Source organism: Amborella trichopoda, chromosome 7 (assembly GCF_054954075.1).
Source record: "Amborella trichopoda isolate Santa Cruz 75 chromosome 7, AtrichopodaSantaCruz75HAP2 v2.0, whole genome shotgun sequence".
Taxonomy (NCBI): Eukaryota; Viridiplantae; Streptophyta; class Magnoliopsida; order Amborellales; family Amborellaceae; genus Amborella; species Amborella trichopoda.
In genome coordinates, this window is record NC_142342.1 from 17,149,576 (window position 1) to 17,175,721 (window position 26,146).

Consider the following 26,146-nt stretch of genomic DNA (forward strand, 5'->3'; position numbering starts at 1 on the left):
TCACCCTACATTTTATAGGAAGTACCATATTACAGATGGACAGATCCAAGGAATTACTTACAAATTTAAGGTGTCCAACCCTGTCATTTTAAGTGGTACAAAGATGTATTTTGGTCAAAACTCTTAACTAGAGAAGACTCTAAGGCAAATTATTGGAAAGAAAAATTTATCGAATGTCTCCCTTACCTATTTTCTGAAAAGGTAAAAACCATATTTAAAAACAAAAATAATGGAGTAATACCCCACTATGCAACACTTTATGGTGAGTTAGTAGCATAAAGTTTTGTAGAAGGCTTAGCCTTGTGTACAAATTTAAGATTAAAGAGACAATCAGAAAAAGAAAAAATGTCTGGGAAAAAAGAGTTCAGAGATTTCTGCAAACAATTTGGATATAATGCTTTATCGTCTTCCCAGCCTAAAAAAAAATTACATGCGAAAGAGAAGATTTATATGAAAAGGAAATATTTTGGCAAGAAAACACAAAATCCTTTTAATGAGAATAAAATGAATAAATATTATAAAAGAAATAAAAAGAAAATCCCAATATATTTCAATTGTGGAAAAGTAGGGCATTATAAAAATAAATGCCGCACTAAGAAACAAGTTAATGCTCTAGATATAGAGGAAGATTTAAAGAAGCATTCATGTCAAATCTTCTTAAAAAATCCAGACAGTTCCTCTGAAGAATCCTCGGATGATGATAAAAATGAATTGTTTATAGGAACCATTGAAGACGAACATTTAGTAATGACCAGTTCCCATTCTGACTCTGATTCTGATTTAGAATAAGTGAAGATTAATAAAAATCAATGTAAATGTGACCATTATAAATGAATCCTAACTATGCGTGGGTTAGGAGTAAAAGTTATTACTAGAGAAGAAAATCTTATCTTAAACTGATTGACAAAATTGAAGATCAGCACACAAAAAAAGAAGCATTGTACCAATATATTAATATGACAAAAGAAAACCCTCAAACTAGGGAAATAAAAAATTTCAATAAGCCTTCTCAAGAGACATATAGTTTTAAAACCATAATGCAAAGAATACAAGATAAAACCTAAGTAAGAATACTATACTTTTTAAATTTCATTTCACTTAAGTACCTTATTAAAAAATATTTTAAAAATAATCAAATTGTCTTTATTCAAGATTGGAAACTCTGATCAACTAGGGGACTTTTAATAATTTGAACCACCTTGAACAAGCCCATGCACTCCCATCATTTGGTTGGAGCCTCTTAGGTGAGTCAACTACCCCAATGCCTTCACTTGTTTAGGGTTCCCAACCTTTTACACCGGCATTTAAGCATTTTTAAAACATATATTTTTTGAAAAAGTACCTGAAATAAAAAATTGAAAGCAAGCACTCCTTTGTAAATTGAGATTCTTTGATCCCTTTTACGATTTTATAAGGGTTTGACCTCATATTTTTCTTTTCCAAGACACTTTATTTGCACTTCTAACATTATTTTATAACGAACCTGGAAACTCAAATCTGATAGAAATAGCGGATGTTATTTATTATGCAAAGTCCTTTTGTTGCCATGACTCCCTCTACCTTTATAAAAAGCCAAGGCCATAGGATTATGGTAGCTGTTATCACGTTATAACGGCTGGTCTAAACTCTAAACCATTATAACTGAAAATAATGGTCGTTACAAAGGAAACTTAACCCTGCCCATGATGTATATAAACTAAAGGGTCGCGTTAGTCATATAAAACACGTTCTGTGATAACTGATGCCATTTTCGATATAACAGTTTTTATATAACAGCATACCTTTCCTTGCATTGAATTCTAACTTTCAACAGAACAATAATCTTGAAACATCAATAAAGTAAATAACAGCCTTGATAAAGAAAAGAAAATATCCCTTTTGCAAAAAAATAATATTATTTTACATATTACTCCATGTTTTCAGTTTTTTTGTTTCATTACTTTCCCTATTTTGCAGTTTTCTTCGATTTCAAATCATTTTCCGTTTTTGGAAATTTTTTTTTTTTTCATAACCGCCCTTGCTGTTATAAAATGTTAAGGATGAATCCCGTTTTCTTGTGCTCAAAGCCGTTACCGTTATTTGACTTAGGTCCCTGGCAAATATCGTAACGGTCTTTTCAAACTTGATAGATATGGTCCAATTCTTGAATCCTGAAAAAACAAAGACCTGTGGCGCGCGGTTTGGTAGTGGATACGGTAATGGCGTCCATGGGCTGCATTCTCTCTCCTACTCTTCTCTCTCTAAAAACCCTAAAAACCACCTGCTCTGCTCCCTCTCTCCTCCTCACTTTCCGTGCTCGCAAGCCTCTGAAAACCAAGGTATGACAACCCATTGATAAACTCTCTCACTTTTTCGTGGAGAAATGTCTGTTTGTATTAATGTTAATATCTTGTTAATGGGCAAAAACCAGAACCTCGGAGGATTGGCAACAATTTCCTTGAAAAATGACTTTATGTGTTTGTGGTAGTATCTTCTTAGTGGGTGAAAACGAAAACCTCGGAGGGTTGGCAACACTTCTGACTGGTGTGTACGTAGTTTTCGCAGAATTGGATCCTGGGGAGTTTTGTTTTCAAAATTGCTCGCCTGAGGATTGAGTTTTGAGTCTCGCGCAAATGTGTTTGATGGAAACTTGGTGTGTTTGAGAAATTTAAAAAATCTGGTGAAAAATAGGTATCAATTTCCTGGATGAACTGATTCTAGTTTTTGCTCAGTTAATGGTTTTTAGTAACTCCCTTTTGAACGAGCCCTAAATTCTGTTGAACTCTTGTAGTCCGACCAACAGGGCCTTAGCCTTAGCTTCAGTGGCATTGTTCACCAGAATGTTGGCTTTTGAAAGATGTCTGCAATGCCGGCCAGGCCTCCTTTGCCAATGGTGCCGCCATCAAAATTTGGTCGACAGCTAGGAGGAGGACTTAAGATTTTTGTGGTCTGTAGTCCAAAATAGGGCAGTGGCCTTCATGTGTAGGGGACCAGATCATCTGGTCTTGCCCTACTCTGGGAATGAAGTGCGAATCTAGCTGGTTTCGCAAGGACAACATTCTGAATCTAGGAGTTAAAGATTCCTTCTATAACCAGGGGGCACCAAATGGTGTGTCCTCCAATTTCTTCACAATTACTCGATACTAGAACTTCCTCGTTTTTAGTAATGATGAAGAGATTAGAGAGGACAAGTACTATGGTTTTGTTTCCCACCTGCAAGTCCTTTCAAAGCCTAATTTCATCACTCATTATAACTTGGAATCGAATTTGGGAAGAGAAATCAGTACATGTACTAGCAATGGCTTTACAGGTCCTAGAGGCATGTGGATCGGCTGAACCCCTTGGGAGTCAACCAGAACATCTGAACATACCTGTGCCTAATCTCCTGCTGCAGCAGGTGGCCTTCTTGAGTGGCGTAGTGCCACCACTTCTGATACGCTTGCCTTGTTCCATATTTTGAATATGTAAGAAGTTGTTCAGGTGAATATCTTGCTTGGTGTCAGGAGATATTCAATTTGAATAAGTACATTCAAATGTTTGAATAAGTAGATTCACATTCTCAAAAGAAAAATAAGTAGATTCAAATGTTTGAATAAGTAGAGGCCGTTAGGTGAATAAGATAATTTTGTCATATTTTCTTCTAAGGTCCCTCATTGTCTTGTAGTCTTTGGAAAAATATTGGAGATTTTTCTGATTTTCTGTGACAGTAGAAGAAACACCAACCAATGGGACTAATAATGGAAGTGCTGACCAGATGAAGACAGTGTGAGTAGATTTTCCCCGTTTTGATGGTGAAGATCCTACCGGCTAGATTTGTTGAGCCGAGTAATTTGGTGAACATAACAATATTCAAGAAGAACAAAAGGTTTTAGTGGCATTTTTTCATCCCGAAAAAGAGGCCATACAATGGTATCATTGGCTAAAAAGGGCCAAGGGACCATCATCTTGGGAGTAATTTGCAAAGGCATTATGTTCATGATTTGGACCGTCTTAGTTTGAAGATTTTGGTGGTGCAAACCACATTGGTTTGCGAGTATCATACACGATTTGGGAGGCTACCTAATCGGACCTTTTGGTTGTTAGAGGAGTTTCTCATCAGTGATGAGGTCCAGTATGACGTTCATATGCTAAAGCCTCAAACATTGGTCACAGCTATGGGTCTTGGGCGATTGCAAGACAATAAGTTGGAATACCAATGGGTATCCCAGCAAGGGCAGAATAAAGTCACCGCCAGACAACTTACAAATTTTAGCTTGGCCTCAACACCTAAGTCCAGAATCCCACCCCTTAGGTATCTTACTCTAGTGGAGATGAAACAACGACATGACAAGGGTTTATTTTACAACTGCGATGAGAAGTACAACGCATGACATCATTGCAAATCCCAACAATTATTTTTGATGGAGGAGAATTGGTTGGATGAAGGGGAAAAATTAAGGGGAGATAGTTGTGGAGTTAGGAAATTAGTATGGCTTCAAGGATGCAACTTGGTAGCATCTCTATTAAGCTAGAATAATAATCTCTACACAACCTTGAGGACGAGGTCGATTTTATTTGGGGGGGGGGGGGGGAATAATGTGGTTGCATTGTTCCATATTTTGAATATGTAATAAATTTGTTAGGGGAAATCTTGCTAGATGTTAGGAGATATTTAGTTTGAATAAGTAGATTCAATTTTTTGAATAAGTAGATTCAAATGATTTGAGTAAGTAGAGGTTGTTAGAAGAATAAGATATCCTAACATTTAGTTTGAATAAGTAGATTCAAATGATTTGAGTAAGTAGAGGTTTTTAGGAGAATAAGATATTTGGTTTATATTTTCTATTAAGGTTAAGTTTATATTTCTATTAAGGTCCCTTATTAGTGGGAAAATAAGAGAATAAGAGGTGTCTTGTAGTTATTGGAAAAATAATGATGGTTTTTATTATTTGGGGCAACCTGAAGAAGGCCTTCTTCCTCCCTTGAAGTGGGCTTTTATCTCTTTTTCTTCCGGTTTTATCTCTGATTTTCTGTGGAAAATCTCTGTTCTTATCAACTTTCCAATGTGTGTTGAGCTGCAGTCCTTGACATTTTTGATCCCTAAGTCCCACATTCTTACCTGTTTGTAGATGGTCTTGTATTTGATCATCTATGCTACATGTGTTCCACTAGCACAATTTCACTCAGTTCATCATGAGGCTTTCGAGTTTATTTTCTATGGATATCAGCATCCATAAAATGGACATTTGAAATGACGAGGTGTTTGAGAAGGTGGATTTGATTAGTGTTTTGTGCCCTCCAAAAGACAAGAATTTTCCCTTTTACTTCGCTGGTCTATTATCAAAGCTCTCTATCACCCTGTCCCCTTGGTGTTTGCTAGGTTTTCCAAGATTCAGAGGATGCCCCATGTATTTTTCATAGGATATTAATCATACACCCCCACCTTTGGCTAGGAGGACACTTGAAAGGGGCATGGCCACCTCAATTAATATTTTGAGGTTGGCTGCCAGTTCGAGTCACCTAGGAAACAACCATAGGGTATTGACCATAGTTGTTGGGATCGGAAGCGGGAATGGTACCGGGATCGGGATAGAGAGCGAGGGATCGTGAAATGCTAGAAGATCCCTATGGTTGGGATTTGGGAACACTGTCCGTACAATACACATGTTAGGGATCGAGATTCCCAAATGTTAGGGATCGAGATTCCAACCTTTTGGGGATCTTGATCCCAACTTTTGGGGATCTTGTTACCATCCTTAAAGTGTATGATAATCAAGGATTATGTATACTCTTTAAAGTAAGGATCTCATTATTTATAGCAAGCAAGCAATATTTGTGTTGCTAGTTGGCTATGAACAAAGAAAATCATCAGTTTGGTTGTTGTCTCAGTCTTTAAGGTTGTGATCGAGATCCCTAACAACAAGAATCGGGATCCTTATCTTTGGGTTACGAGATCCCAAAATTTAAAATTCGAGATCCCTTAGAGATCCATTCCAGGAGCGACAGAATCGAGATTCTAGAAGGGATCGCCTGCCAGGAGATCCCGGTAGCTATGGTATTGACTTGAGATGTGTCTGCATCCCAGAAGACAAGCATGTCATCTTCAATACGCAGATGAGTAATTGGAGGACTACTTCTTATTGAGAAGCTTGAGCCAACATTGATTGTACAATCTACTGAAGATCTTTGTTAAGATGGCGAAAGAGGAAGAAGGATAAGTGGTCTCTTTGGCCTAGGTCTCTCATTTCCTTTTTTTTGTTTTTTTGGGTGGCGGGAGGGGGAGTTTGTGTGGGGAGAAAATCATTAGGACGACTGTTATTAGGATAGAGAAGTAGGGGGATGATATGTAGCCTTTGATTCTCCTTTTGTCCCAAATCTGATGATACCCGTGACCTCCTCGAGGATCCTCTAATCCACATGATCATAAGCTTTCTCTAAGCTGAACTTAAGGATAGGCCAGGGATAAATTGCTTGGTATTTAGTGTGGGTGCACTCGTGTGTACTCACGGCTTGAACAAACACACCTTGTGGGGTCAAGATAGCATGGTTCAATATTTGAAGTGATCATGATAAGCTCTTTCACAATAATTTTGAAGAGTTATTTATAAGGCCTATCTGGTCTAGATCCTTTAACTCTTATGCTCCCGGCTTTGGGATTAGTGTGAGGAAGGTAGCATTCATCCCCCTGTGGATGATTCCTTATGACTCTGTCAGCTGGACATCTGGGGCAAGGGAGTCCAAGAATTTGTGGAAAGAGGGCAAACAGAAAGCTGCGATCCAGGAGCTTTCTCATGCTGGAGATTGGTCATGAGTCATGACCTTCTGAATTTTGAATTATGAGAAAGGGCATTCTGGCCTGCTGTACTCCTTATTGATGCGTTTGGAAATTTAGGCTGTCAATCTTCGATCTGGATTAAAGCTTTAGTGATAACCATATTTTTGAGGTAGGCACTTATGATTTGGTTTACACCTCCAACACTTTGAAGATTTGTATGAAGAATGGTGCTGTTTCGTTGCCGACAGTTTGCTGTCTTGTTAAATAAGGCGGTGTTATAATTGCCTTCAATCATTTACTTCATCTGTCCTTGGACCGAGAGGAATTCGGTCTCCTTCTCTCATTGGGTATTAGATATGCATGCTGTTTCTGCAGTTAGGTTGAGATTCATAATTTCCTTGAGAAAGCATCCTTTTTCATCATGAGATGCCCAAACTCCTGTTGATTCCATTGCTTTAGCTTGTTCTTGTGTAGTTGGAGCTTCTTATAGAGTGTGAAGCCGGCCCTCACTGAGGCAAATAATCACCGAAGGGGTATTAGTCGGTTGTGGTCACCATGTTCCAAATACATTTGTATGAGGCAAAAAGGCCGTGGTCTGACAGCGATGGTTTTGATATCAAGGAGAATGGGGTTTGTGTGAAGACCTAGGAGAATATTGTTCTTCTCAAAGGAAATTAGAAATTATCTAGTTTAGTGAGGGTGGGGGAGTCTTAAGGATTTGAATAAGAGAAGGTGTCACCGTTTTGGGGAAGATCAGAAAGGTGGACATGTTGGCCATGATACGGCTGCCTTCGTGTTTCATGAAAGACTGTTTGGTGATATTGAAGTCTCCTATGATGCACATAGGGGTTGGTTTAGGGCCATGATGTGGTCATGCTGGGCCCAAAACTAGGTCTCAGTTATAGTTGTTGGAAATGCCTGTGATTTCGAATTGTTTCAGGGATCGAAACTACGGAATTGCAGGTGGACAAATGATTTCTTTTGTTGAAGTCATCGTCCAAACAATGCATGAAGCATGATTCCTACCATTTGGGAATCACGCTTTGATCCAATAGGAATCGAGATTCTTACATTGTTGGAGTCATGGTCCCATCAACTTGAAATTGAGAATCCTTAAAAAAAAAATAAAGGGAGTCAGTGGGGATTTGGGCCCCTACCGTTTGGTGAGAATAGAGTCAGAGACTTCATCATAGGGCTCCATGGTACTACCGCCAAGGCCTTAGCCCATTCTCTAAAATTGAGAATCCTATTTATAGGAATCACGGACTAAACCACTCAGAACTAGACTAGAATTTTTTAAGAAAAGAGCTCTGAAAAGGCAAAAGACTTAAGATTTTAGGTTATTTATACGCGAGAATTCCTTAATATTGGACTCCATATATTTTTCTTCTATAATTGGACTTGATGTCTTTGACAGCCCTCTCCTTTATTGGGTCGCCTTTATCACATTTCTCCATGAGTATTAGGAACAAGGCTGAGTACCCTTAACTAAGTACTTTCCCAGCATTTTTAGATTGAATAAAAAAATAAATTACTTTATTTATTAATAATGCATTTGTAAAAAAATATGACATTTATTACAAATTCTTGAAATTTTGGAATTATGTAAACTAGAGTTTGTTGACATGTATAGAGTTTTTAGATATCCATCATATATTAATTATTAGTAAAATTTTAAGGAACAAGCTGGTGAGGGAAGAAGGAATTTCCACTTGTAGGGTTTCCTCACCCATATCAAGCTGGTGAGGGAGAGGTATTGGGGGTTGCTGTTTGTTTCACTAATTGTTAGAATTTTTGGGTGGTATTTTGCGGAGTACTTGATGTCAGACTTTTCTTGATGGGTTCGTCCAAGCTCTGAATATTCCAAGTAAGTATCGCCATTTGAGGAAGCGGATTGTGTTGGGTTGACACTCAGAGGAGTGCGTGCGGGGTTGGTTAGAGATTTTTTTTTTTTTTTTTTTGGGGAAAGGTGCAGATTAATTTAGGAGGACCAGATATGGAGGATTCTGTTTTTTTGGTAATTTATGTGTCAGTCTAGGTTCTAAACTCTCTTCCCTTTCCTCCTCTTCTTCGCTTCGTGGTACTTTTATGCTTTGGTTACATCTCTGTGTGAGCGTGTGTCTGTGTGTGGGGGGGGGGGGTGGTGCGTGTGTTTGTGCGCGTGTGCGTGTGTGTACTCTTTCATTATGTAATGTGCATTGCGTGTGAATTTTAGCTTCCTAGTTTTAAAATTTAGCCCCTATGTTAACAAAATTTTTGTTTTGCATTCTTTATCTCATTGTAGAGATATATTGGACTATAAAAGAAACTAATTTGAGAATTTATAAACTAAAATCTTGTTGAGCACTTGAAAAAAAAATTCTTGTGTCTAGGTTTGTTGATCATTTGATTCAAAGGTGTGCATATGAGTATGTTGCTCCCTTAGTAGGTTTGGAAGCTATCATTGAGGTGTGTTTGTTCGTTCTAAACTCTAAAGTCTGTTTCTTTAACAAAACATTAAGGAGAATGTTGGATTTGGCTAACTATGAGATGAATCAAGAGTAGATATTCTTTTTTGGATTCTAACAATACCTTTTATTAAAAAAAGAAAGAAAAGCCGAACTACCAAACTACAAATGGCATGGAAACATGATTCATCTCTCTAGAAAACAATGTATCTTTCTAAGATAAGGTATTTAAAGGTTCTCATACTCTTTCGCACTAGTATCTAGTATCATGGAAATCCAATCCTACCGGTTGCATAGAAACATGGATTGTGACAACAACGGACATTTGTAGCGGGTATCCAAAAGTTCTCACACCCTTTTGTACTGATACCAATATTGCGTACTAGTGCCGTTATTTGGGGTAGTACTTGGTAACTCGTACCTAGTACTGAAGCTTATCTGAGAGTATCACACATTCCACTGATCTTGTAGTTGAAAGGAGTGGCTATGTAAACTCAAGGTAGTGAATTAAAACTTTTTTCTTTTTCTTTTTCTTTTATTCAATGTAGCTGAATTCCACTTACATGGGTTACTATACACTGCTGTAAATCAAAACTAAAATCCTAAATACAACCTAGGATGTTTATTTTCATTGGCAAAACAAATAAATATTATCCAAGAGCAATAACCGATCTTCCACTATAATTTAGGTACAAAATATGTTCCTGAAAAGTTTCAGAAAATATAAAAATCACAAAAATATTTCTAATACCAAAAATAAAATATTTAGAAGTGGGTTGATACCATCGACTCAAAATTAGTGACAATGAGGACACTTTTTGACCCAAACCATGATCCACTATTGTTTTCTCATCCAACCCAACAAAGACCCACAGTCTCAATGTAGGGGCTCATGATTGGCTTGTCAAATCGTTAATAAATAACGGAACGATGATCTTGGAATGTGCATTTCAGTCCCCCTTTAAGAGTAAGTCTAACACTTGTCACTATAGTGCAAAGGGGGCTCTCTCTATGCACTATACATGTGTCCTTCTATAGGGCTGCTTCTAAGTAATGTGGCTATCATGTACATTCCGTAGCAAAAGTTTGTTGAGGCTTCGGCCCTTGCTCTCACAGGCCTACAACCGCACATCGGAGACTACACATTTCTCTTGGCCTGCAAACATCATCCCTGGGCATCTCTCCGACTTCAACAAGGGATGACTCTTTGCAAACCCTTCTCGGTAGTGCCACGTGCTCAGAGGTAAGGTTTTGGATATAACCTGAGCCATAAACCTCCCAACCTATAGTTAGTCAACACACATTAGTGCATATTCCACTATAAAGTATCATTTTTACAAGTTTTCTTAGCCTTTAAAGAGCACAAAACCCAACAGTAGTTACCTAAAATTGTACTCAAGTTATTATTTCTTCTTCTTGATGATGTTGTCTGAGGTTCCTTTAGTTGTTATAATTTTCACATGCACATCTTATAGAGCATCTTACGTAACAGTTAGTTTTGTTTGTAGTGTGCAGTGATACTTTAATTGAGGTAAATGAACTATGGAACTTCTATAATTAGAATTTCTAGATCTTATCCCAACATTTTATTTGTTTGTAATGAATGGAGCGTAATTTTTCTTTTGTAGATAATCCAGGGGAGATCCACAAAATTCACGGAGACTTTAAAAATTGTTAACAAGCCGAAAAGCAGACATATTCAATCAAGTGGAGAAAAGGGGTTCAAGTTTTTCTTGAGAAATTTCAAGTACATCTCAATATTTCAGCCATTATGGAAGTGCCAATACTTTGTGCTGCAGTTTTGGTCGATGCTTGACTCCAAAAAAATGAAATTCAGCAGTCATTTTATTGCTCTTCCAAAACTAAGGAAATTTAGAGAGATGGTCTACAATAGTTTCTCAAAAATTGTTGCTCGATCAATAATATACTTGATGATCATAATGTTAGTATCCGTTGCTGTCAGCAAAAATCCATCATGTAAGTACTTTACACTAAGTTTTAAGAGTCTTTTAAAATGCACCATATATATATATAAGAAGAGACTACACAACGGCTATAGATGAAATGCTACAGTGATTTCGCCTATAGGCTCATCATCGTCGAAAAAAATCAGACAGCGTGGATAAAACGACTGCCACGAACCTAGCATGTCTGAGACGGTTATGTCTGTGATGGTAAAAAATTCACACGGAAGCGTTACAGACATTGCGCCATCCGTTCAATAAACCGCCACGAACATAGCAAGTCCGTGGTGGGGCGAAACATATTCATTTTCGCCTATAGGTCTTTTTAAGAATTTTCCATATATATATATATATATATATATATTGGGAGTGATTTCATGCAACGATTATATAATAATATAATGAAACGATCTTCAAAAACTATGTTAGAGCCATTTGTTTGACCCCAATTTATTTATTAATATACACTCTTTTCATTCCAAAGAACAATCACAAAAAGCAAAATTTGAAAACGCAACCTAGACAATGTTTTTTAAGCCTCATTAATGTTCCATCCGTTTTAATAAGATGCTTAGATCTAGGTCTTGGAATGATTTTTTCCTTTCCAATTTCTTTAGATGGCTTTATTATCATTAAATGAACAATGTGGGAAATGAAAAAATGATTTTGAGTTTATGAAGGCCTAGATCTTGAAATTCACCAAATGAATAGTCTAAATTTGTTGTTGGAGGGGACTCATTTTGGCCATATCTAGGGTGCAAATTGAATTTTATTTTTTTGGGGATTGATTACTAGGATGAAATGAAGGTTTGTGCAAGTTTTGGGGTCATACTAATGTCGAAAACATACTAGAAGTGAGGTTCCATTATATTATAACGGCACAGTGACATGATATCATTCCCCTATATATATATATATATATTAAAAATTCTTCCCAACGCCTATAGGTGAAAATGAACAGTGATTTTGCCTATGCTCATCACCGTCCAAAGTTCATCGCACTGTTACGATTGTCGGTAGTGTTTCAATTTTCATTTTTTTTTCTTTAAATCAGAATGACTTGAAATTTGGAGCGTTTTTACATCTTAGTAAGGCACACTTGATAAAAATATGAAAAAAAATATTTCGCAAAATATAAATTGACCAAAATACCCCTGTAAATTTTCAGGGGTATTTTGGTCAATTTATATTTTACGAATTATATTTTTTATATTTTTATTAGATTCTCCTATTTTTGATGAACACATGCAATTTCAGATCATTCCGATTTGTAAAAAAAAAATGAAAATCGAAACACTGCCGGACATCTGTGACCGTGCGATGAACTTTGGACGGTGATGAGCATAGACGAAATAACTGTTCATTTTCGCCTATAGGCGTTGCGTAGTGTTTATATATATATATATAGATATATATATATATGGAAAAGATGCTGTTGTTAGCTCATTAGCTAACAACTACAGTGTTCGTATTTGAATTTTAATGTTTTTTTATAAATCGAAATCACTTGAAATTTTGAGCATCTATTATTTAAAAATAGGAAAATCTAATAAACATAACAAAAACATAATTCGCTAAAAATAAATTGACTAAAATACTCTTGAAATTTTTTAGAGGTATTTTGGTAAATTTATTTTTTACAAATTATTTTTTTAATTTTTTTATTTGGTGCACTATGATGAGAAGAATGGATACCTAAAATTTCATATAATTTGGATTTGTAGAAAAATATTAAAATTATATTATGAAATGAGGTCGTTGACATCAGATCGGTCCAGATTCAATCTAGACTTTTGGGTTAACACTGTAGCTGTTAGTTAGTATATATATACAACAAAGTGGCCTGACACCCTGACAGGTATCCTCCCCCCCTCTCTCTTTCTCTCTCTCCACAAAACTACACTCAAAAGTGGTTTGACACCTTGATAAGTTGTCCCCTCTCTCTCTGACGTCTCACCCACTCTGCATCGCTCTCTATGCCTCTCTCTGCACCTTTCTCTCTCTAGACTCTCTCTGATACTCTCTCTATCTTTCTCTCTCTGGCCTCTCTCTGCGACTCTGTCTCTATATCTATGCCTTGCTCTCTCTCTCTATATATGTCTGCAACTCTCTCTCTCTCTCTACTTGTGGATAGCTAGCTCTTCAAAATTAGAGACCCAAAAACCCGTACCCATCCACCCAAAAGAGGTTTTGAATTGCCATGAACCTAGCTTCATCTATCCTGAGGTGATTTTGGAGCAAGAGGTGCAAACCTTGTAGAGAAGCCTCTGCATTGATTAGAGACCTCTTCTTAGTCTTCCCATTTTCCTTCATCCAAGTTTTGCTTAATGAGCTGACCCCAACATGAAATACATTGGGTTTCTCTCTCTTCTTGAATTGCAGGTTATGGGGGTTCTTATGCCATGGTGAAGAAGCTGGGTTTTTTTCACACAGAGTGGTGTGATTAGATGGATGTGGAGTTAAGAAAGAGAAAGAGAAAAATTGGGTTGATGGGGATGTGGCGTTCTAGTGAGAGAGAGAAATTGGGTTGATGGGTTGTGGTGTTTTAGTGAGAGAGAGAAATTGGGTTGATGGTTTGTGGCATTTTAGTGAGAGAGGAGGAGAGAGAGGGAAATTGGGTTGATGGGTTGTAGTGTTTTAGTGAGAGAGAGAAATTGCGTTGATAGGTTGGTCACCTTTTAGATTGGTTTTGTGGTTGGATAGAGAGAAAGAGCAAAGGTGGCCTGTCAGCTTTAGAAAAATCAGCTGTGCGTATTTCACCACTATACGCTATGCTGCATAGCGTAGCTTTTCTATATACATAATATACTCGGAGTGGTAATAAGGAATATATATATATATATATATATATATATATATATATGAAAAAGGCTTCTGTGAGCCAATGGGTTCACAAGAAAAAATGAGCCCAATGGCCCAGATTGAATCTGGGCCGATCTAACGATCACGGATGCTCGATATTGTTTGAATTTTAATTTTTTTCTACAAATCCAAATCACTTGAAATTTTAGACGTGTGTTGATAAAAAATAGGTGAATATTTGAAAAATCTTAAACAACTATTTTATATGAAAACAAATGACCAAAATACCCCCGTAAATTTTCGGAGGTATTTTGGTCATTTTTAATTTTGCGGATTATTTTTTTTATATTTTTATTAGGTGCGGCTTGATGAGGAGAACATTCACTTAAAATTTCAAGTGATTTGGATTTGTAGAAAAAAATTAAAATTCAAACACTCTTAGCTGTTAGTTCGGCCTAGATTCAATCTGAGCCATTGGGTTTGTACTATTCTGTGAGCTAGTGGGCTCACCCTAGCATCTTCCTATATATATATATATAGGGAAATGACCTTGTGAGACCCTCCCACACCCATGTGTGTAGGACCCCAAGGGATCACCATTAAATTTTGCATATATCTCTACAAAAGTCAAATCTCACACCCAAATGATAACTTTTCTAGAGATTTGTGTCAAATTTAATGGTGATCCTTTGGGGTCCTACACACATGGGTTTGGGAGGGTCTCATAAGATCATTACTTTTATATATATATATATATATATATATACATATCTATATATATATATATATATATATATATATATATATATATACAAGACAGTCTGAGGTTAACACGCTCGCTGACAGCTACAGTAAACGCCCAATGGCTCAGTATCAAACTCGGATTGGAATGTTTCAACTGTTTAGCATACGCATTTATGAGATTCTTTATTCCATGACAATTTTATTTTGGGAGTATGTTCTTGAACTAAGGTTTTTGGATTAGCTAACAAAAATTTCTGAGCTTCCATTGCTAGTCTTGGTTTTAATCACGAACAATGCCGCCTCTTCCTTTCTCTTTGAGCTACAATAATTTTTAAGCATCCATGTGCTCATCACTGTCAATAGGGAAATAAATAAACCCCTAGATATCTTCTGAGGTGATTCTAGATAGATTACCTTATTAATATTTCATGGCGTTGTTGCACTAGTAATTACAATGGCCTGTGCTTTTCTGGGGTTCAGTATAATTCATGGCTAGTTTCGATAGATGTCTTTTTTTTTTTTTCCTCTGCTTCTTCTTTCTTTCCATGCTTATGGGCTGGGCTTTTTAATCTATAATTGTTTAACACTTCAAAATACTTAATTTGCACACAAAACATTATTAAATCCAAAATCAGGAAACTAAGAGCATATTTGGCAAGTAATCCTATCCCAAAATATGTGTGGTTCTCCAAGTTGCCTTCGTGTTGCCCTAAACACTAAAAACTAATGATGCAAAATAAAGAAAATCTAGGCTAGATACGAAAGAAGCTTATGTGTGCTTTTGGCTATTTCAGAAGCAAACAAGCTCGGACTCCATAGATGTTTGGAATTGATTGATTTTTGTTGTCAAATAGAGTGCTGGCGTGATTATTTGAATTAACTAGGTTGTTTGGGTGTGCTTATGGTGAATTGTACTATAAAGTTGCTGGTTCATTGTAGTCTCTTTGCTAGAGGTCCTTGAGTGTATAATATTATTTTACCTTAATGATTATTTGTAAGTTATCTTAGGTTTTTAGGAATGGGGTCTTGGCCTGAGTGGTTGGGGTGGCAGAGCCACAATGTGATGTCTGGGGTTCCATTCTTACCCCATTAACATGTCAAAAAGATAATAGATCCTAGTTTATTAATAATTTGTTGCGAGGGAAATTCTTTTATTCATTTCAAAGTTTACATGTAATGAGAGCTAGAAGTGATTTTTTTTATAAATAAACACCCTGATTTTGCCTGAATCTTTTTATCTGAAATGTACTATGACTTCATTTAGTTTATGAAAGCAGTATCCTATCTGCTCCTCAACCATCCAATGTCAAACAATAAATGGTAGAGGCAGGTTTCCCTGACTCAAAGTCCAATGTTTTTGATCTATCATCAGCAAAGGTACAACACGCCTCTCAACTGTCTGTTGTTGACATCAGACTATTGAGAAGCTGGTGGCAATTGGCATACTGTTTGAAAATGAAATGCTACCATTGTGTACATTTCCATCTATTAATTAATACGGAATGCTGTTTCCCCACGATTGTTTCATGGCTTTAATGAGATGTATACCAATATATGATGCAATGTAGGGGCCCTAACAGAGGAAAACCTCCTTTTTCTGGAGGCATGGAGAACGATAGATCGCGCTTATGTTGATAAACAATTCAATGGGCAAAGCTGGTTCCGCTATCGAGAAAATGCGCTTCGGAAAGAACCAATGAACACACGAGAAGAAACATGTATGAATTTCCTATAATTTTGACAGGATTGATTTTATTAACTCATAGATATATATCCCTTGGTGCACAAGATGTTCTTATCTTTATTTCTAAGAGATGATCTTTTAAATAAAAGTTGATTATGTCGTATCGTTTTTATTGATTTATTCCATCTGACAGTGAGCACTGGCACTGCATTCGAGAGCTTTGAATTTTGGTTGGAGAAGTTGCTTTTCTAATTGAACTTTTAACAGACTTTCATCATTGCTCCTGCATAATTGATGGAGTTGTTTGTAGTGGTGATATTTTTCATTTTCTTAGTAACAATTTGTCCATCCGTGTATTTTGAAGCTTTGATCTATGGAGCTAAGAAAATTACAATTGGGCCAAATTATTAAGCACAGTGAAGCCTAGAAGATATGAAATTGCTTCAGAATCTATCTTTAAGTACTAATATTCAAATCCGTGGTTTATTAATTTCCTAGGGTACATGAACCACTGCAACAATAATTAAAGGCTATATGCTTTCCTAGGGTACATGAGCCACTGCAACAATAATTTTAAAGGCTATAAGGCCTTCCACAGACCAAGTTGGAGATCCTCCAGTGACACAATCATGCTTCTGTTTACAATGACATGGGTGTTTGGCATGTTTGGATGTCTGTCTTGGATGTGAGACAGACATGTCCACATGCATGCCAAAGAACACCACTACACATTGATCAAGTGTGTTTGCAGCATGTCTTGAAAAATTTCATGTCAGACACAACTCTTGGTGTCTCAAGCATTGATGCATGTGTCCAAATCCTGGACATACGTGTCTATATTTCTGGATGCACGTGTCTGAAATTCAGACACTTGTCCAACATTTTGACATGGGTATCTATCATGTAGGCACACTTGTTCAATCTCTCTGCAGGTATCTTCAATAGCGAATAGGCATGTCTATGATTTGTATGTACGTCTTATCTTTTAAGTTACTTTTATTACAAAAATGTTAAAAACATCAGTTTTATATATAAATCAATATCATAAATGTATATGTTTGTATGTATGTATGTATCTACATAGAAGTAGGGAAAAGGCTCTAATGATGATGATGATGTAGGTATATGTATTTATATGTAACATTGTGTAAACTTGTGTGAACGTGTCCTATCTGACATACCCCTTTATTAGCAGGCATGTTGGGCTTGATGTGGACACGCATGTCAGTTTCTTTGTAAGACAGCTTTATAGGCCATGTCTCTGTTTCAAATTGTGGCTCATAACATAAAACCACCTAGATAATGACCAGTCCATATTTGTGCTTATATATCTTTTCATTTTACAATGGGCATGCTCGAACTGGATTTTGTTATATCCTAAATGATTATCAGATGCCTTCCAGATATGGCAATAAAGAAGATGCTCGCAACATTAGATGATCCGTTTACTCGTTTCCTAGAACCTGATCAGTTCAAAAGCTTGCGGGTATAATTCTTGTACTGATTACTATTATTAATTATTGTTTTAGAATCTTCAAAATATTATACTGCTGTTGCTGTCTCATCTCATGCATTGCTCTTTAAATTTTAGTTATTTGTTTTGAAGGCAGTCCGGCACTCAAGGTGCTCTTACAGGCATTGGTTTGTCAATTGGTTATTCAACTGGTGTTGATGGAGCTTCTACAAACCTTGCTGTGATTTCATCTACTCCAGGGAGCCCTGCAGAAAGGGCTGGTATTACGCCTGGTGATGTGATCATTGCTATTGATGAAACAAATGCTGAAAACATGGGATTATATGATGCTGCAGAGCGCCTACAGTGAGATCTCTATTTACCTGAAAACTAAAGTTTTTTTGCATTTCCCAGCTCTATTTTACTTCTTGTACATAATTATCCAATTCATTAAGATCGTGCCATTCAATCATTTTCTTTGAGTTCAGAGCAATATCTTTAAGTTCGATTAGTTTAATGACATAAATTTTGACATGCCTTGCTTTATAAATGATGGCGGAATGCTTGGATTCCATTTGATCAATGTCATTTTGGCCAATGTACATTTATTCTAGACTTTATAATTATTGAATTTAAAGCCAATTGCTCTAGGGGCTCCGCATGTGATTCATGGCACTATATTTCTGGCAGATTTCTTCTATATTTTGAGCAGGGCCTCTCTGGATGTTTTTAAGTGGATCAAAGTTGAACTTGACTATAGTGATTATATGATATTTCTGATATAATTCTTGGCACTGCAGCTTCTTATGAATGATATGTTTCATTCATAAATAGTTTGTAGGACCACTAATTTATAAGCCTATAATGGGCTTTAATTTCTAGAAAGAAGCCGGCCATAGGAAAGATGTCACGAACCACTTAGCCCGTCAAAGAAGCTGAGAGGTTACTTAAAAAATGGCATAGTTAAGCCCGCTTTCAACTTAGGAACTGACTTAGCTGTCTACAAAGGGGTAAAGCATTCTATGTTGGACCCTATGCTATACATCAAAGCATTCGCTTCACTATGTAGTCGATTCTCAGTTTCTTACAAAATAGCATAGTTAAGGCGGCTTTCAACTTAGAACTGACTTAGCTGTCTACAAAGCGGTAAAGCATTATATGTTGGACCCTGTGCTACACATCAAAGCATTCGCTTCACTATGTAGTTGAGTCGTATCAAAGTACTAAAATATTTAAAATCAACGGCATGGGAATCAAGACAATGACTCTACAGAGTGGTTTAAAATTTTTCAAGAGATTGAAAAACTGTGGAGTGCTATATCAATGGTCAAGGAGTAAGTGGAATCTTCTACAAAGGAGAAGTCTAATACAAAGGAAAAGTTTATTAGGAGGAAGTGGATTCTCAAGGGAAAGTGCTTTGATGTTGCTTCACATGCATTTAGAGGTGTTTTTCCTGTTGGAAAGCCCTCTATGGGCCAATTTGGACAGACCACTAATTTATAAATATGCCCTGTTAACTAAATAGATTTAAGCATTGTTTGGTGATATCCATCTATTTAAGAGTAACCCTGTTTCTCTGCCCATTTACTTGAAGAATAGGAACATCTGTGCCTTGCCTACTTGAAATAAAACCTGTTTTCCCCTCATTCATGATTAACTCCATTTCTTTGATGTAGTTACGGAGGATCCAAACTGGTCATGCGGAGTGATTTGACATCCATGTGTACCCAATTTGTTCCAATTGTGCACCTCATATATTTTACAATTTATTATCTGTTTAGTAATTTTTTACTTTCTCACTCTCTTATTTTATATTTGTTTCAGTAATAGTCATATTCATCATGAAATTGACAGATTGTAGCAATTTAACATAATGAGTTGGGTTATGGTAGGTTGATGATGCATCTAGAGCTATCTAGGATACCTATGGAGTCAACTAGAACTCCCTAGGATCTTTTGATGTCATTACTGTATTCGTCTTAGAACATTGGCCATACCATGGTCATCATTAAATGAATAGATTCTGAAGGAGACTTAAAGCCAAATAAGTGAATTCATTGCATATGTAGAATGATCGTCAGCCTCATTTGGACGATGTGGCTGATCACAAGAGAATCGTCGCATGTGAATATTGATCATTATCCACACTCTGACAGTCAGGCTGATCATTAGAACGGTTCTATGAATCTTGTCACTTGGAGTTACTTTGGTTCATGCTTCAGCAACATATTGTGAATAATAAAGAATATGGCGCTTTTAGTTCACTGGAAAGTCTTTCATATTCCGTAGTCTTTAATACAATACCATTGTTGGTTGCATGCCATTTATATCTCCGCAACTATTGTATGCCAGGGGTCCAGAGGGAAGTTCAGTGAAATTGGAAATTCGTACTGGAGATTTCCAACTAAAGAGCTTAACTTTAAAGTGAGTCTGGTACCATATTTTTATTGCTGACAGCTGATGTCGTTCCATACTTTCACATGCCAGACTGTCATACTTATGAAATTATGCTGCTGCTTTTTGGCAGTTCATACTTATCAGGACTCATAACTCAGTTAGTGAATGCAGGCGAGAAAAGGTTACATTGAATCCGGTCAGATCGAAGTTATGTGAGATTTCTAGTCCAGGGAAAGATCGTTCCAGGATTGGATATATCAAGCTTTCTTCATTTAACCAAAATGCTTCAGGTGAGTGCATGATATGGACTTTTGGAAGCAACATCTTCCCTGTTTGAATGAAATAAATATTTTCTTCATAGAATGGGCACCGAGTATGAGGATTTTGATGTCTTTGCCAATTATAAACCAGTTTTATCTACTCGTAAGATCTGATCCCAGGTCTTATGGTACGTCAATGATAAACCAGCTTTATCTTTGTGTCTGTGTGGTGTTATTCTTTATGTTACTCAATAATGATATTATTGTTTTGTATTTTGTTAGTCATAATATAACTAAATGAAACTATTGTATATTGCCTGACGTATGATGCTGTTCAAACCTGTTTGGAGGATGTCTTGTAGTGCATAATTAATTTAAGCTATAATGTATAGTTGTTGATCAAAATTTTGCCTTAAACTATAAAGTTCTTGATTATAAATTTGTTTCATCAATTACTGGTGAATATCTAAGGAGAGATATACTCCCGTATTATTTAGTCAATGACCCATCCATCTGTTTATTATGCTAGACAGCGTTTTCATTATAGTTCATAACCTCAAGTAACCTTGATTGCTAATCAATGAACATAGTACATGTCACCAAAGGCTTGTATGCATGCCTATAACACTTGCATGCTTCAGTTATATCAAGTGGATTTGCTCTCCTCGAGTAACAAGCTTTGATGAGCTCTCATACATTATGTCTCTTTGATTGTTTGATTCTGAGAAGTTACTGTGTTACAGGAGCTGTAAAGGAAGCAATCGAAACCTTGAGAGGTGATAATGTGACTTCTTTCGTGCTAGATCTACGAAACAATAGGTGAGAATCAGGTAATCTTGATAGATATGTGTGCATTGCTTCAGTAGAGGGTTATGACGGTTATGACGCACTTTGGGTACACCATGCAGTGGGGGCCTTTTTCCTGAAGGAATTGAGATTGCAAAGATCTGGTATGTTCCTTTTTTATTCAAGGCTATATAATTTATGTTGATATTATTCGTAGGTTCGTATCTTATTGTTATGTATGTAGCAAGTCCCGATGCTTTATTTGCTATATCAAGTTCATGTGGCTATACTTTTATTGGCCATCCTATCATAGGTCTTTTTTGGGTTGGTTTGAGAGGACAGTTGTGGATAGTGGTTATTGGGTCAGGTGGAGTGCCCTTATTGTCACTTAGTTTGACCTTTTGGTACCAGTCTAGTTCTAGATATTCTATTTTTGGTATTAAAAATGTTTATGTGAATTGTAGAATTTGTTTATAATTTTCAAATTTATTTCTGTTGTAAAATCTTTGAAAATGGTCATCATCATCATCAAAGCCTTTTCCCAATTATTTGGGGTGGCTAAACGAATCTTGGTTCGCTATTCTTCTTTATCAAGGGCCATACCCTCAATGAGGCCATAAGTCCCCATATCTTTGCTCACTACTTCCAAACATGTCCTTTAGAGCCTATCCCTTGTCTTTTTTGAACCTTCCACTTGAACCAACTTGTACCTCCTAGTAGATGTTGTACCGAGTCTGTGTTGCACATGGCCAGCCCACCAAAGTTTGCTTTATCACATCTTTTCGCCTATTGCAGCCACACTTAAGTTCTCCCCAATGTATTCATGTCGAATTCTATCCTTTCTTGTCTTGCCACTTATTCATCTCAACATCCTCATCTCAGCTACACTCATCTTATGAATATGTTGTTTCCATCCTTTCTTGTCTTGCCACTTATCCATCTCAACATCCTCATCCCAGTTACATATAAGTATGTTGTTTTTTGACTGCCTAATATTCCACACCATAAAGCAAAGCTGGTCTCACAGCTGTCATATAGAACTTCCAATTCAGCTTTCATTGGCATGCGGTAATCATATAAAACTCCAGTTGCACATCTTCACTTTGCCCACCAACTCTAATTCTATGTGAGACATCTTCCTCAATCTCTCCATTTCCCTAGATTATCGACCCAAGATATGCAAGTTCGCTCTTTTTGGTATTTCTTAGTCATCAATCTTAACTACTTCATCGTCTCGACTCCTATTATTACTAAACTTGCATTCCTTATACTCTGTCTTAGGCCAATTAATTTTAAAACCTTTAGATTCTAGAGCATCTCTCCAAACTTCTAACTTAGTGTTGACACCAGTTTGGGTCTCATCAATCAAACTATGTCGTCCACGAACAACATACATCACAATACCTCATCTTGTAGGTGCCTAGTTAAATTGAAAAGGGTATTTTCAAAATCTTCAGAATAAGGAAGGACACATGTGGGCCCTTGGACCCAGCCCCACGTGTGCCACCCTCACATGGGTGGGGCATGTAGCCTATGGGCCCCACATGAGGTCCATAGGGGTGACATGCCCCACTTTTTTTTGGAAGTGTTAGTTTTATTTAAAGTTAGTTATAAGTCAAATAACCGTTTAAAAAAAACGTTGTCCTAGCTTTTTGGGAGTTTTGACCGAATAAAAGTTATCTTTGACTTCTTACAATTTTTGATAATTATATTAGGAAGATCTAGACAAATACTAAAGTGGCTATAGTTCTATTTTAACTAGAAAGTTGGACTTGGGTCACCCAAAATCATGATGACTGATTTGTGCGATGGATGGCTCAGATTTAATGTCTTTCACCCTACAGATTTCCTAAGTTCGTATCAGTCTAGCTGTATCATTGGATAGACATACTTAAAGAAGGAATTCTAATCCAAATCGGAGAAGATATTCTTTTTATTTAAACACAATTGAACCCCTCTCTCCCCATATATCTCTCTCTCCTCCACACCCTAGAAAATTATTCTCTTGCTCTTACTTTATCATGTGACCCTCTCTCCTTTCTTTACTAGCTGTGACGTCACCCAAAATAGTAGAAAGGGGGGTGGCACGTTGAAACCCTTGTTAGGGTTTTTTCTATATTTTGAAGAAAAATAGAGGTATGCCCAGCCTAGAGAGAAATAAAGTACTCAAAGCCTAGCCCTAATTAGACCCTAAAGGGTTCCTACAAACCCTGGATAGGTTTCTATGCTCTCAAAAGTATTGCCTGTGAAAGCTTCCTACCTCTAAATTCTTGCAAGATCAAAAGGACAGAAGTGCGCCATCTGTCAAGAAATCAGATGATCAGATGTGGGGTGTATCAAGTCCTATGGGGGTAACTCTAGATCAATTAAGTCTTCCCTGCTGTTTTTATTTATTTTTCAGTTGTATTTGCATACTTTATGTGATTTCCAGGAACATATATTGTACTTAAATTCATATTGGAAAGCTGGATATTGTTCTTGGGTTGTGTTTAATTTCTTTGGCAGTAAAAGGAAAGGTCCTAGGCTGTATTTAGGGTTTTATTTTTGATTTACAGCAGCTTATTGTGGTCTATATAAGTGGGATTTAGGTATATTATTATTATTTTTTATTTATTTTTATTTATTTTTTTTAAATTTATTACCTTGGGTTTCACATAGCCTCACCTTTCACCTCACCCTTTATTATTTAAATGAAATTTATTTAATAAGTAATTATCTTTTATAGCCTGTTTTTGTGCCCATCTTCGTAATTTATTTTGTGGTCTTATTGGAATTTTTAATTTTTTAATAGAATTTCAGTTTTTTCTTAAAATTTTATTTGTTAATTAAATAATTGTATGAAATGTGATCCTTGCATGTGATGATGCCTCGTTCCAGCTCCTGCTTCCAACAATTATGCAATTTCTAGTTAAGAGAGCCACAATTAGGATAAAACTCATATTCAGGGTCCATTAGCCCATAGGACCTACATTTCTTATGATAAATTGGGGTGAAGCATGTTAGGTCTTTTTAAGAAGTAAGTTGGGTGGGGTATCCTTGTGAATTCCACGTGTATTAACAATTTGATCGATGAGGGTAGTTATTGAATAATAAGTAGATAATTGCATGCGTCTCATCCATACGCTTCTTTGAGATACTTGTTGAGGTGATGTTATGGGAACTACAGTGTACTTTGCCCCCTATGAGAAGAGGGTAATCGGTGTTGTGCATCTTATGAGGGATAAACAGATTTGATGTGAAGCAAAGATGTGTTATGGGGAGAAAAATCTTGGGAAAGAAGATCAAGCAATTAAGTAGGTACTTACCCAGCAAAAGGGGTAGTCAATGTTGTAGGTCTTATGAAGGACAAATGGACAATCCAACAGATATGGCTTTTCGTTAAGAAGATGGCCAATTAAGTGAATTACTTATCCAGAAAGATAAAGCATTTAAGTGGAGTACAGTATGTCTTTGTTTTCTATGATCCATATTGCACGGGGTCAATGAATAGCCCTTGCAGTAAAATGCACCTAAGGGATTGGATCCTAGACAGTAATGTTTATTTACTATTAATGAAGAAAAAACTTTAGAAGGGTGGCAAGGGTATTAGGAGTAGAGAGGTCTGGTGAGGATATCTTTTGACTATCTTGATTGCAGATGGAAATGCTAGTACCCATTTTTTCCTTTGGAATTTGGAGAATTGAAAGGGTATCGGCATGGTGATGTGGGTTTTATAGTTTTAATTAAGTTGAAAATTCTTTGGACGCTTTTATTTTGTTGATTACATGGATATATGGATCAAGCAGACCAAAACTATTTTCTTTTCCTTGTCTTTTTTATTTCACCTAGCTGGGAAGAAATCATTGGGGTTTTGTTTGCCTTGAAGAAAAATCTGTGGAATGCTTTTATTTTGTTGATGACATTGATGTATAGACCAAGCAGACCAAAACTATTTCTTTTCCTTGTCTCTTGTATTTCAACTAGAGGTTTCTTCAAGCTGCCTCACTGGGAAGAAATCATGGGGTTTTAGTTTGCCTTGAAATTCTCTAACCTTGGGCACTTTTTTCTGGATTTAGTTGCACTCATCTTTTGAATAAACAGATTGTTCCCGTTGTTGTGTAAAATTTGGGGGTCCTGATTCGTGGCTTTCATTTCTTTTCTTCCTAACTGCAAACTGCCAGTCATCAGCTATATGTTTACTCATGATTACAAACTTCATGAACCTATGTGCATGAATCTTTGAGTTGAATATAACAGTTGAATGCCAGTGATTTAAAAGGCGAACTGCCCGTGCCTGAGCACATCACCTAGGCCTAGGCGGCAAAAAAAGATAGAAATCCCTGGGTGCCCTCCTAGGTGGTCCAGAAGGGCATTGGCGCATCACCCAGGCCGAGGCGCAAGAAAAGGCAGAAATCCACCCGAGAACCCGCCTAGGGCCTGCGCCCCGCCTAGGGGTGGAAATACCACTCATTGAGGTCATTTTTTGGTCATTTTTTTAATATTAGAGGGGTACAATTGTAGGTTTTAGGTTTATTTGAAACCTAAAACCCATTAGAGCCTATTTTAGGAATAAAAAACCCTCAAAAAAGTAGTTTTTGGTGATTTCCATATGATCGAAGGGTTTCTCAAAGTTACGAGAAATTGATGTGAGCATCACCCATTGATATTATATTTAATTTTTGATGTTTTATAAATCTATTAGAGGGTTTTTTAGAAGATTTTGAGCCCTTAGAAATTGGGCCGCCCAGGTTTTGGGCGCCCGCCTAGGCGCTGGGCGGCCTGGACCCCCCCGGTCTCCGAAGCGCCGCCTAGCGCTTTTTTGAAACACTGTTGAATGTATTGATTGCCTAGGATAATTCTATATGTTAGTGAACATTAAAATGTTTCTTTGAGAAAC

General features: G+C 36.8%; 1 protein-coding gene across 8 annotated transcripts in view; it reads left to right on the forward strand.

Annotated features, from left to right (window-relative positions):
- Window positions 1–2,149: 2,149 nt before the first annotated feature.
- LOC18441175 (Peptidase S41 family protein) overlaps window positions 2,150–26,146 on the forward strand; it is a 31,429-nt gene continuing 7,432 nt past the window's right edge. Inside the window, exons 1-9 of one of the 8 annotated variants that reach the window (XM_020671559.2) lie at window positions 2,150–2,318; window positions 10,809–11,157; window positions 16,259–16,408; window positions 17,778–17,860; window positions 17,985–18,193; window positions 20,180–20,251; window positions 20,387–20,514; window positions 21,228–21,303; window positions 21,393–21,434. In XM_020671559.2, the coding sequence (XP_020527218.1) occupies window positions 2,199–2,318; window positions 10,809–11,157; window positions 16,259–16,408; window positions 17,778–17,860; window positions 17,985–18,193; window positions 20,180–20,251; window positions 20,387–20,514; window positions 21,228–21,303; window positions 21,393–21,434 (1,229 nt within the window). In that variant the 5' untranslated portion in view covers window positions 2,150–2,198. Of the gene's footprint in view, window positions 2,319–10,808; window positions 11,158–16,258; window positions 16,409–17,777; window positions 17,861–17,965; window positions 18,194–20,179; window positions 20,252–20,386; window positions 20,515–21,227; window positions 21,304–21,392; window positions 21,435–26,146 lie in introns of all 8 variants that reach the window. The other 7 variants (XM_011627620.3, XM_088872843.1, XM_088872845.1 and 4 more) reach the window with 7 other exon arrangements.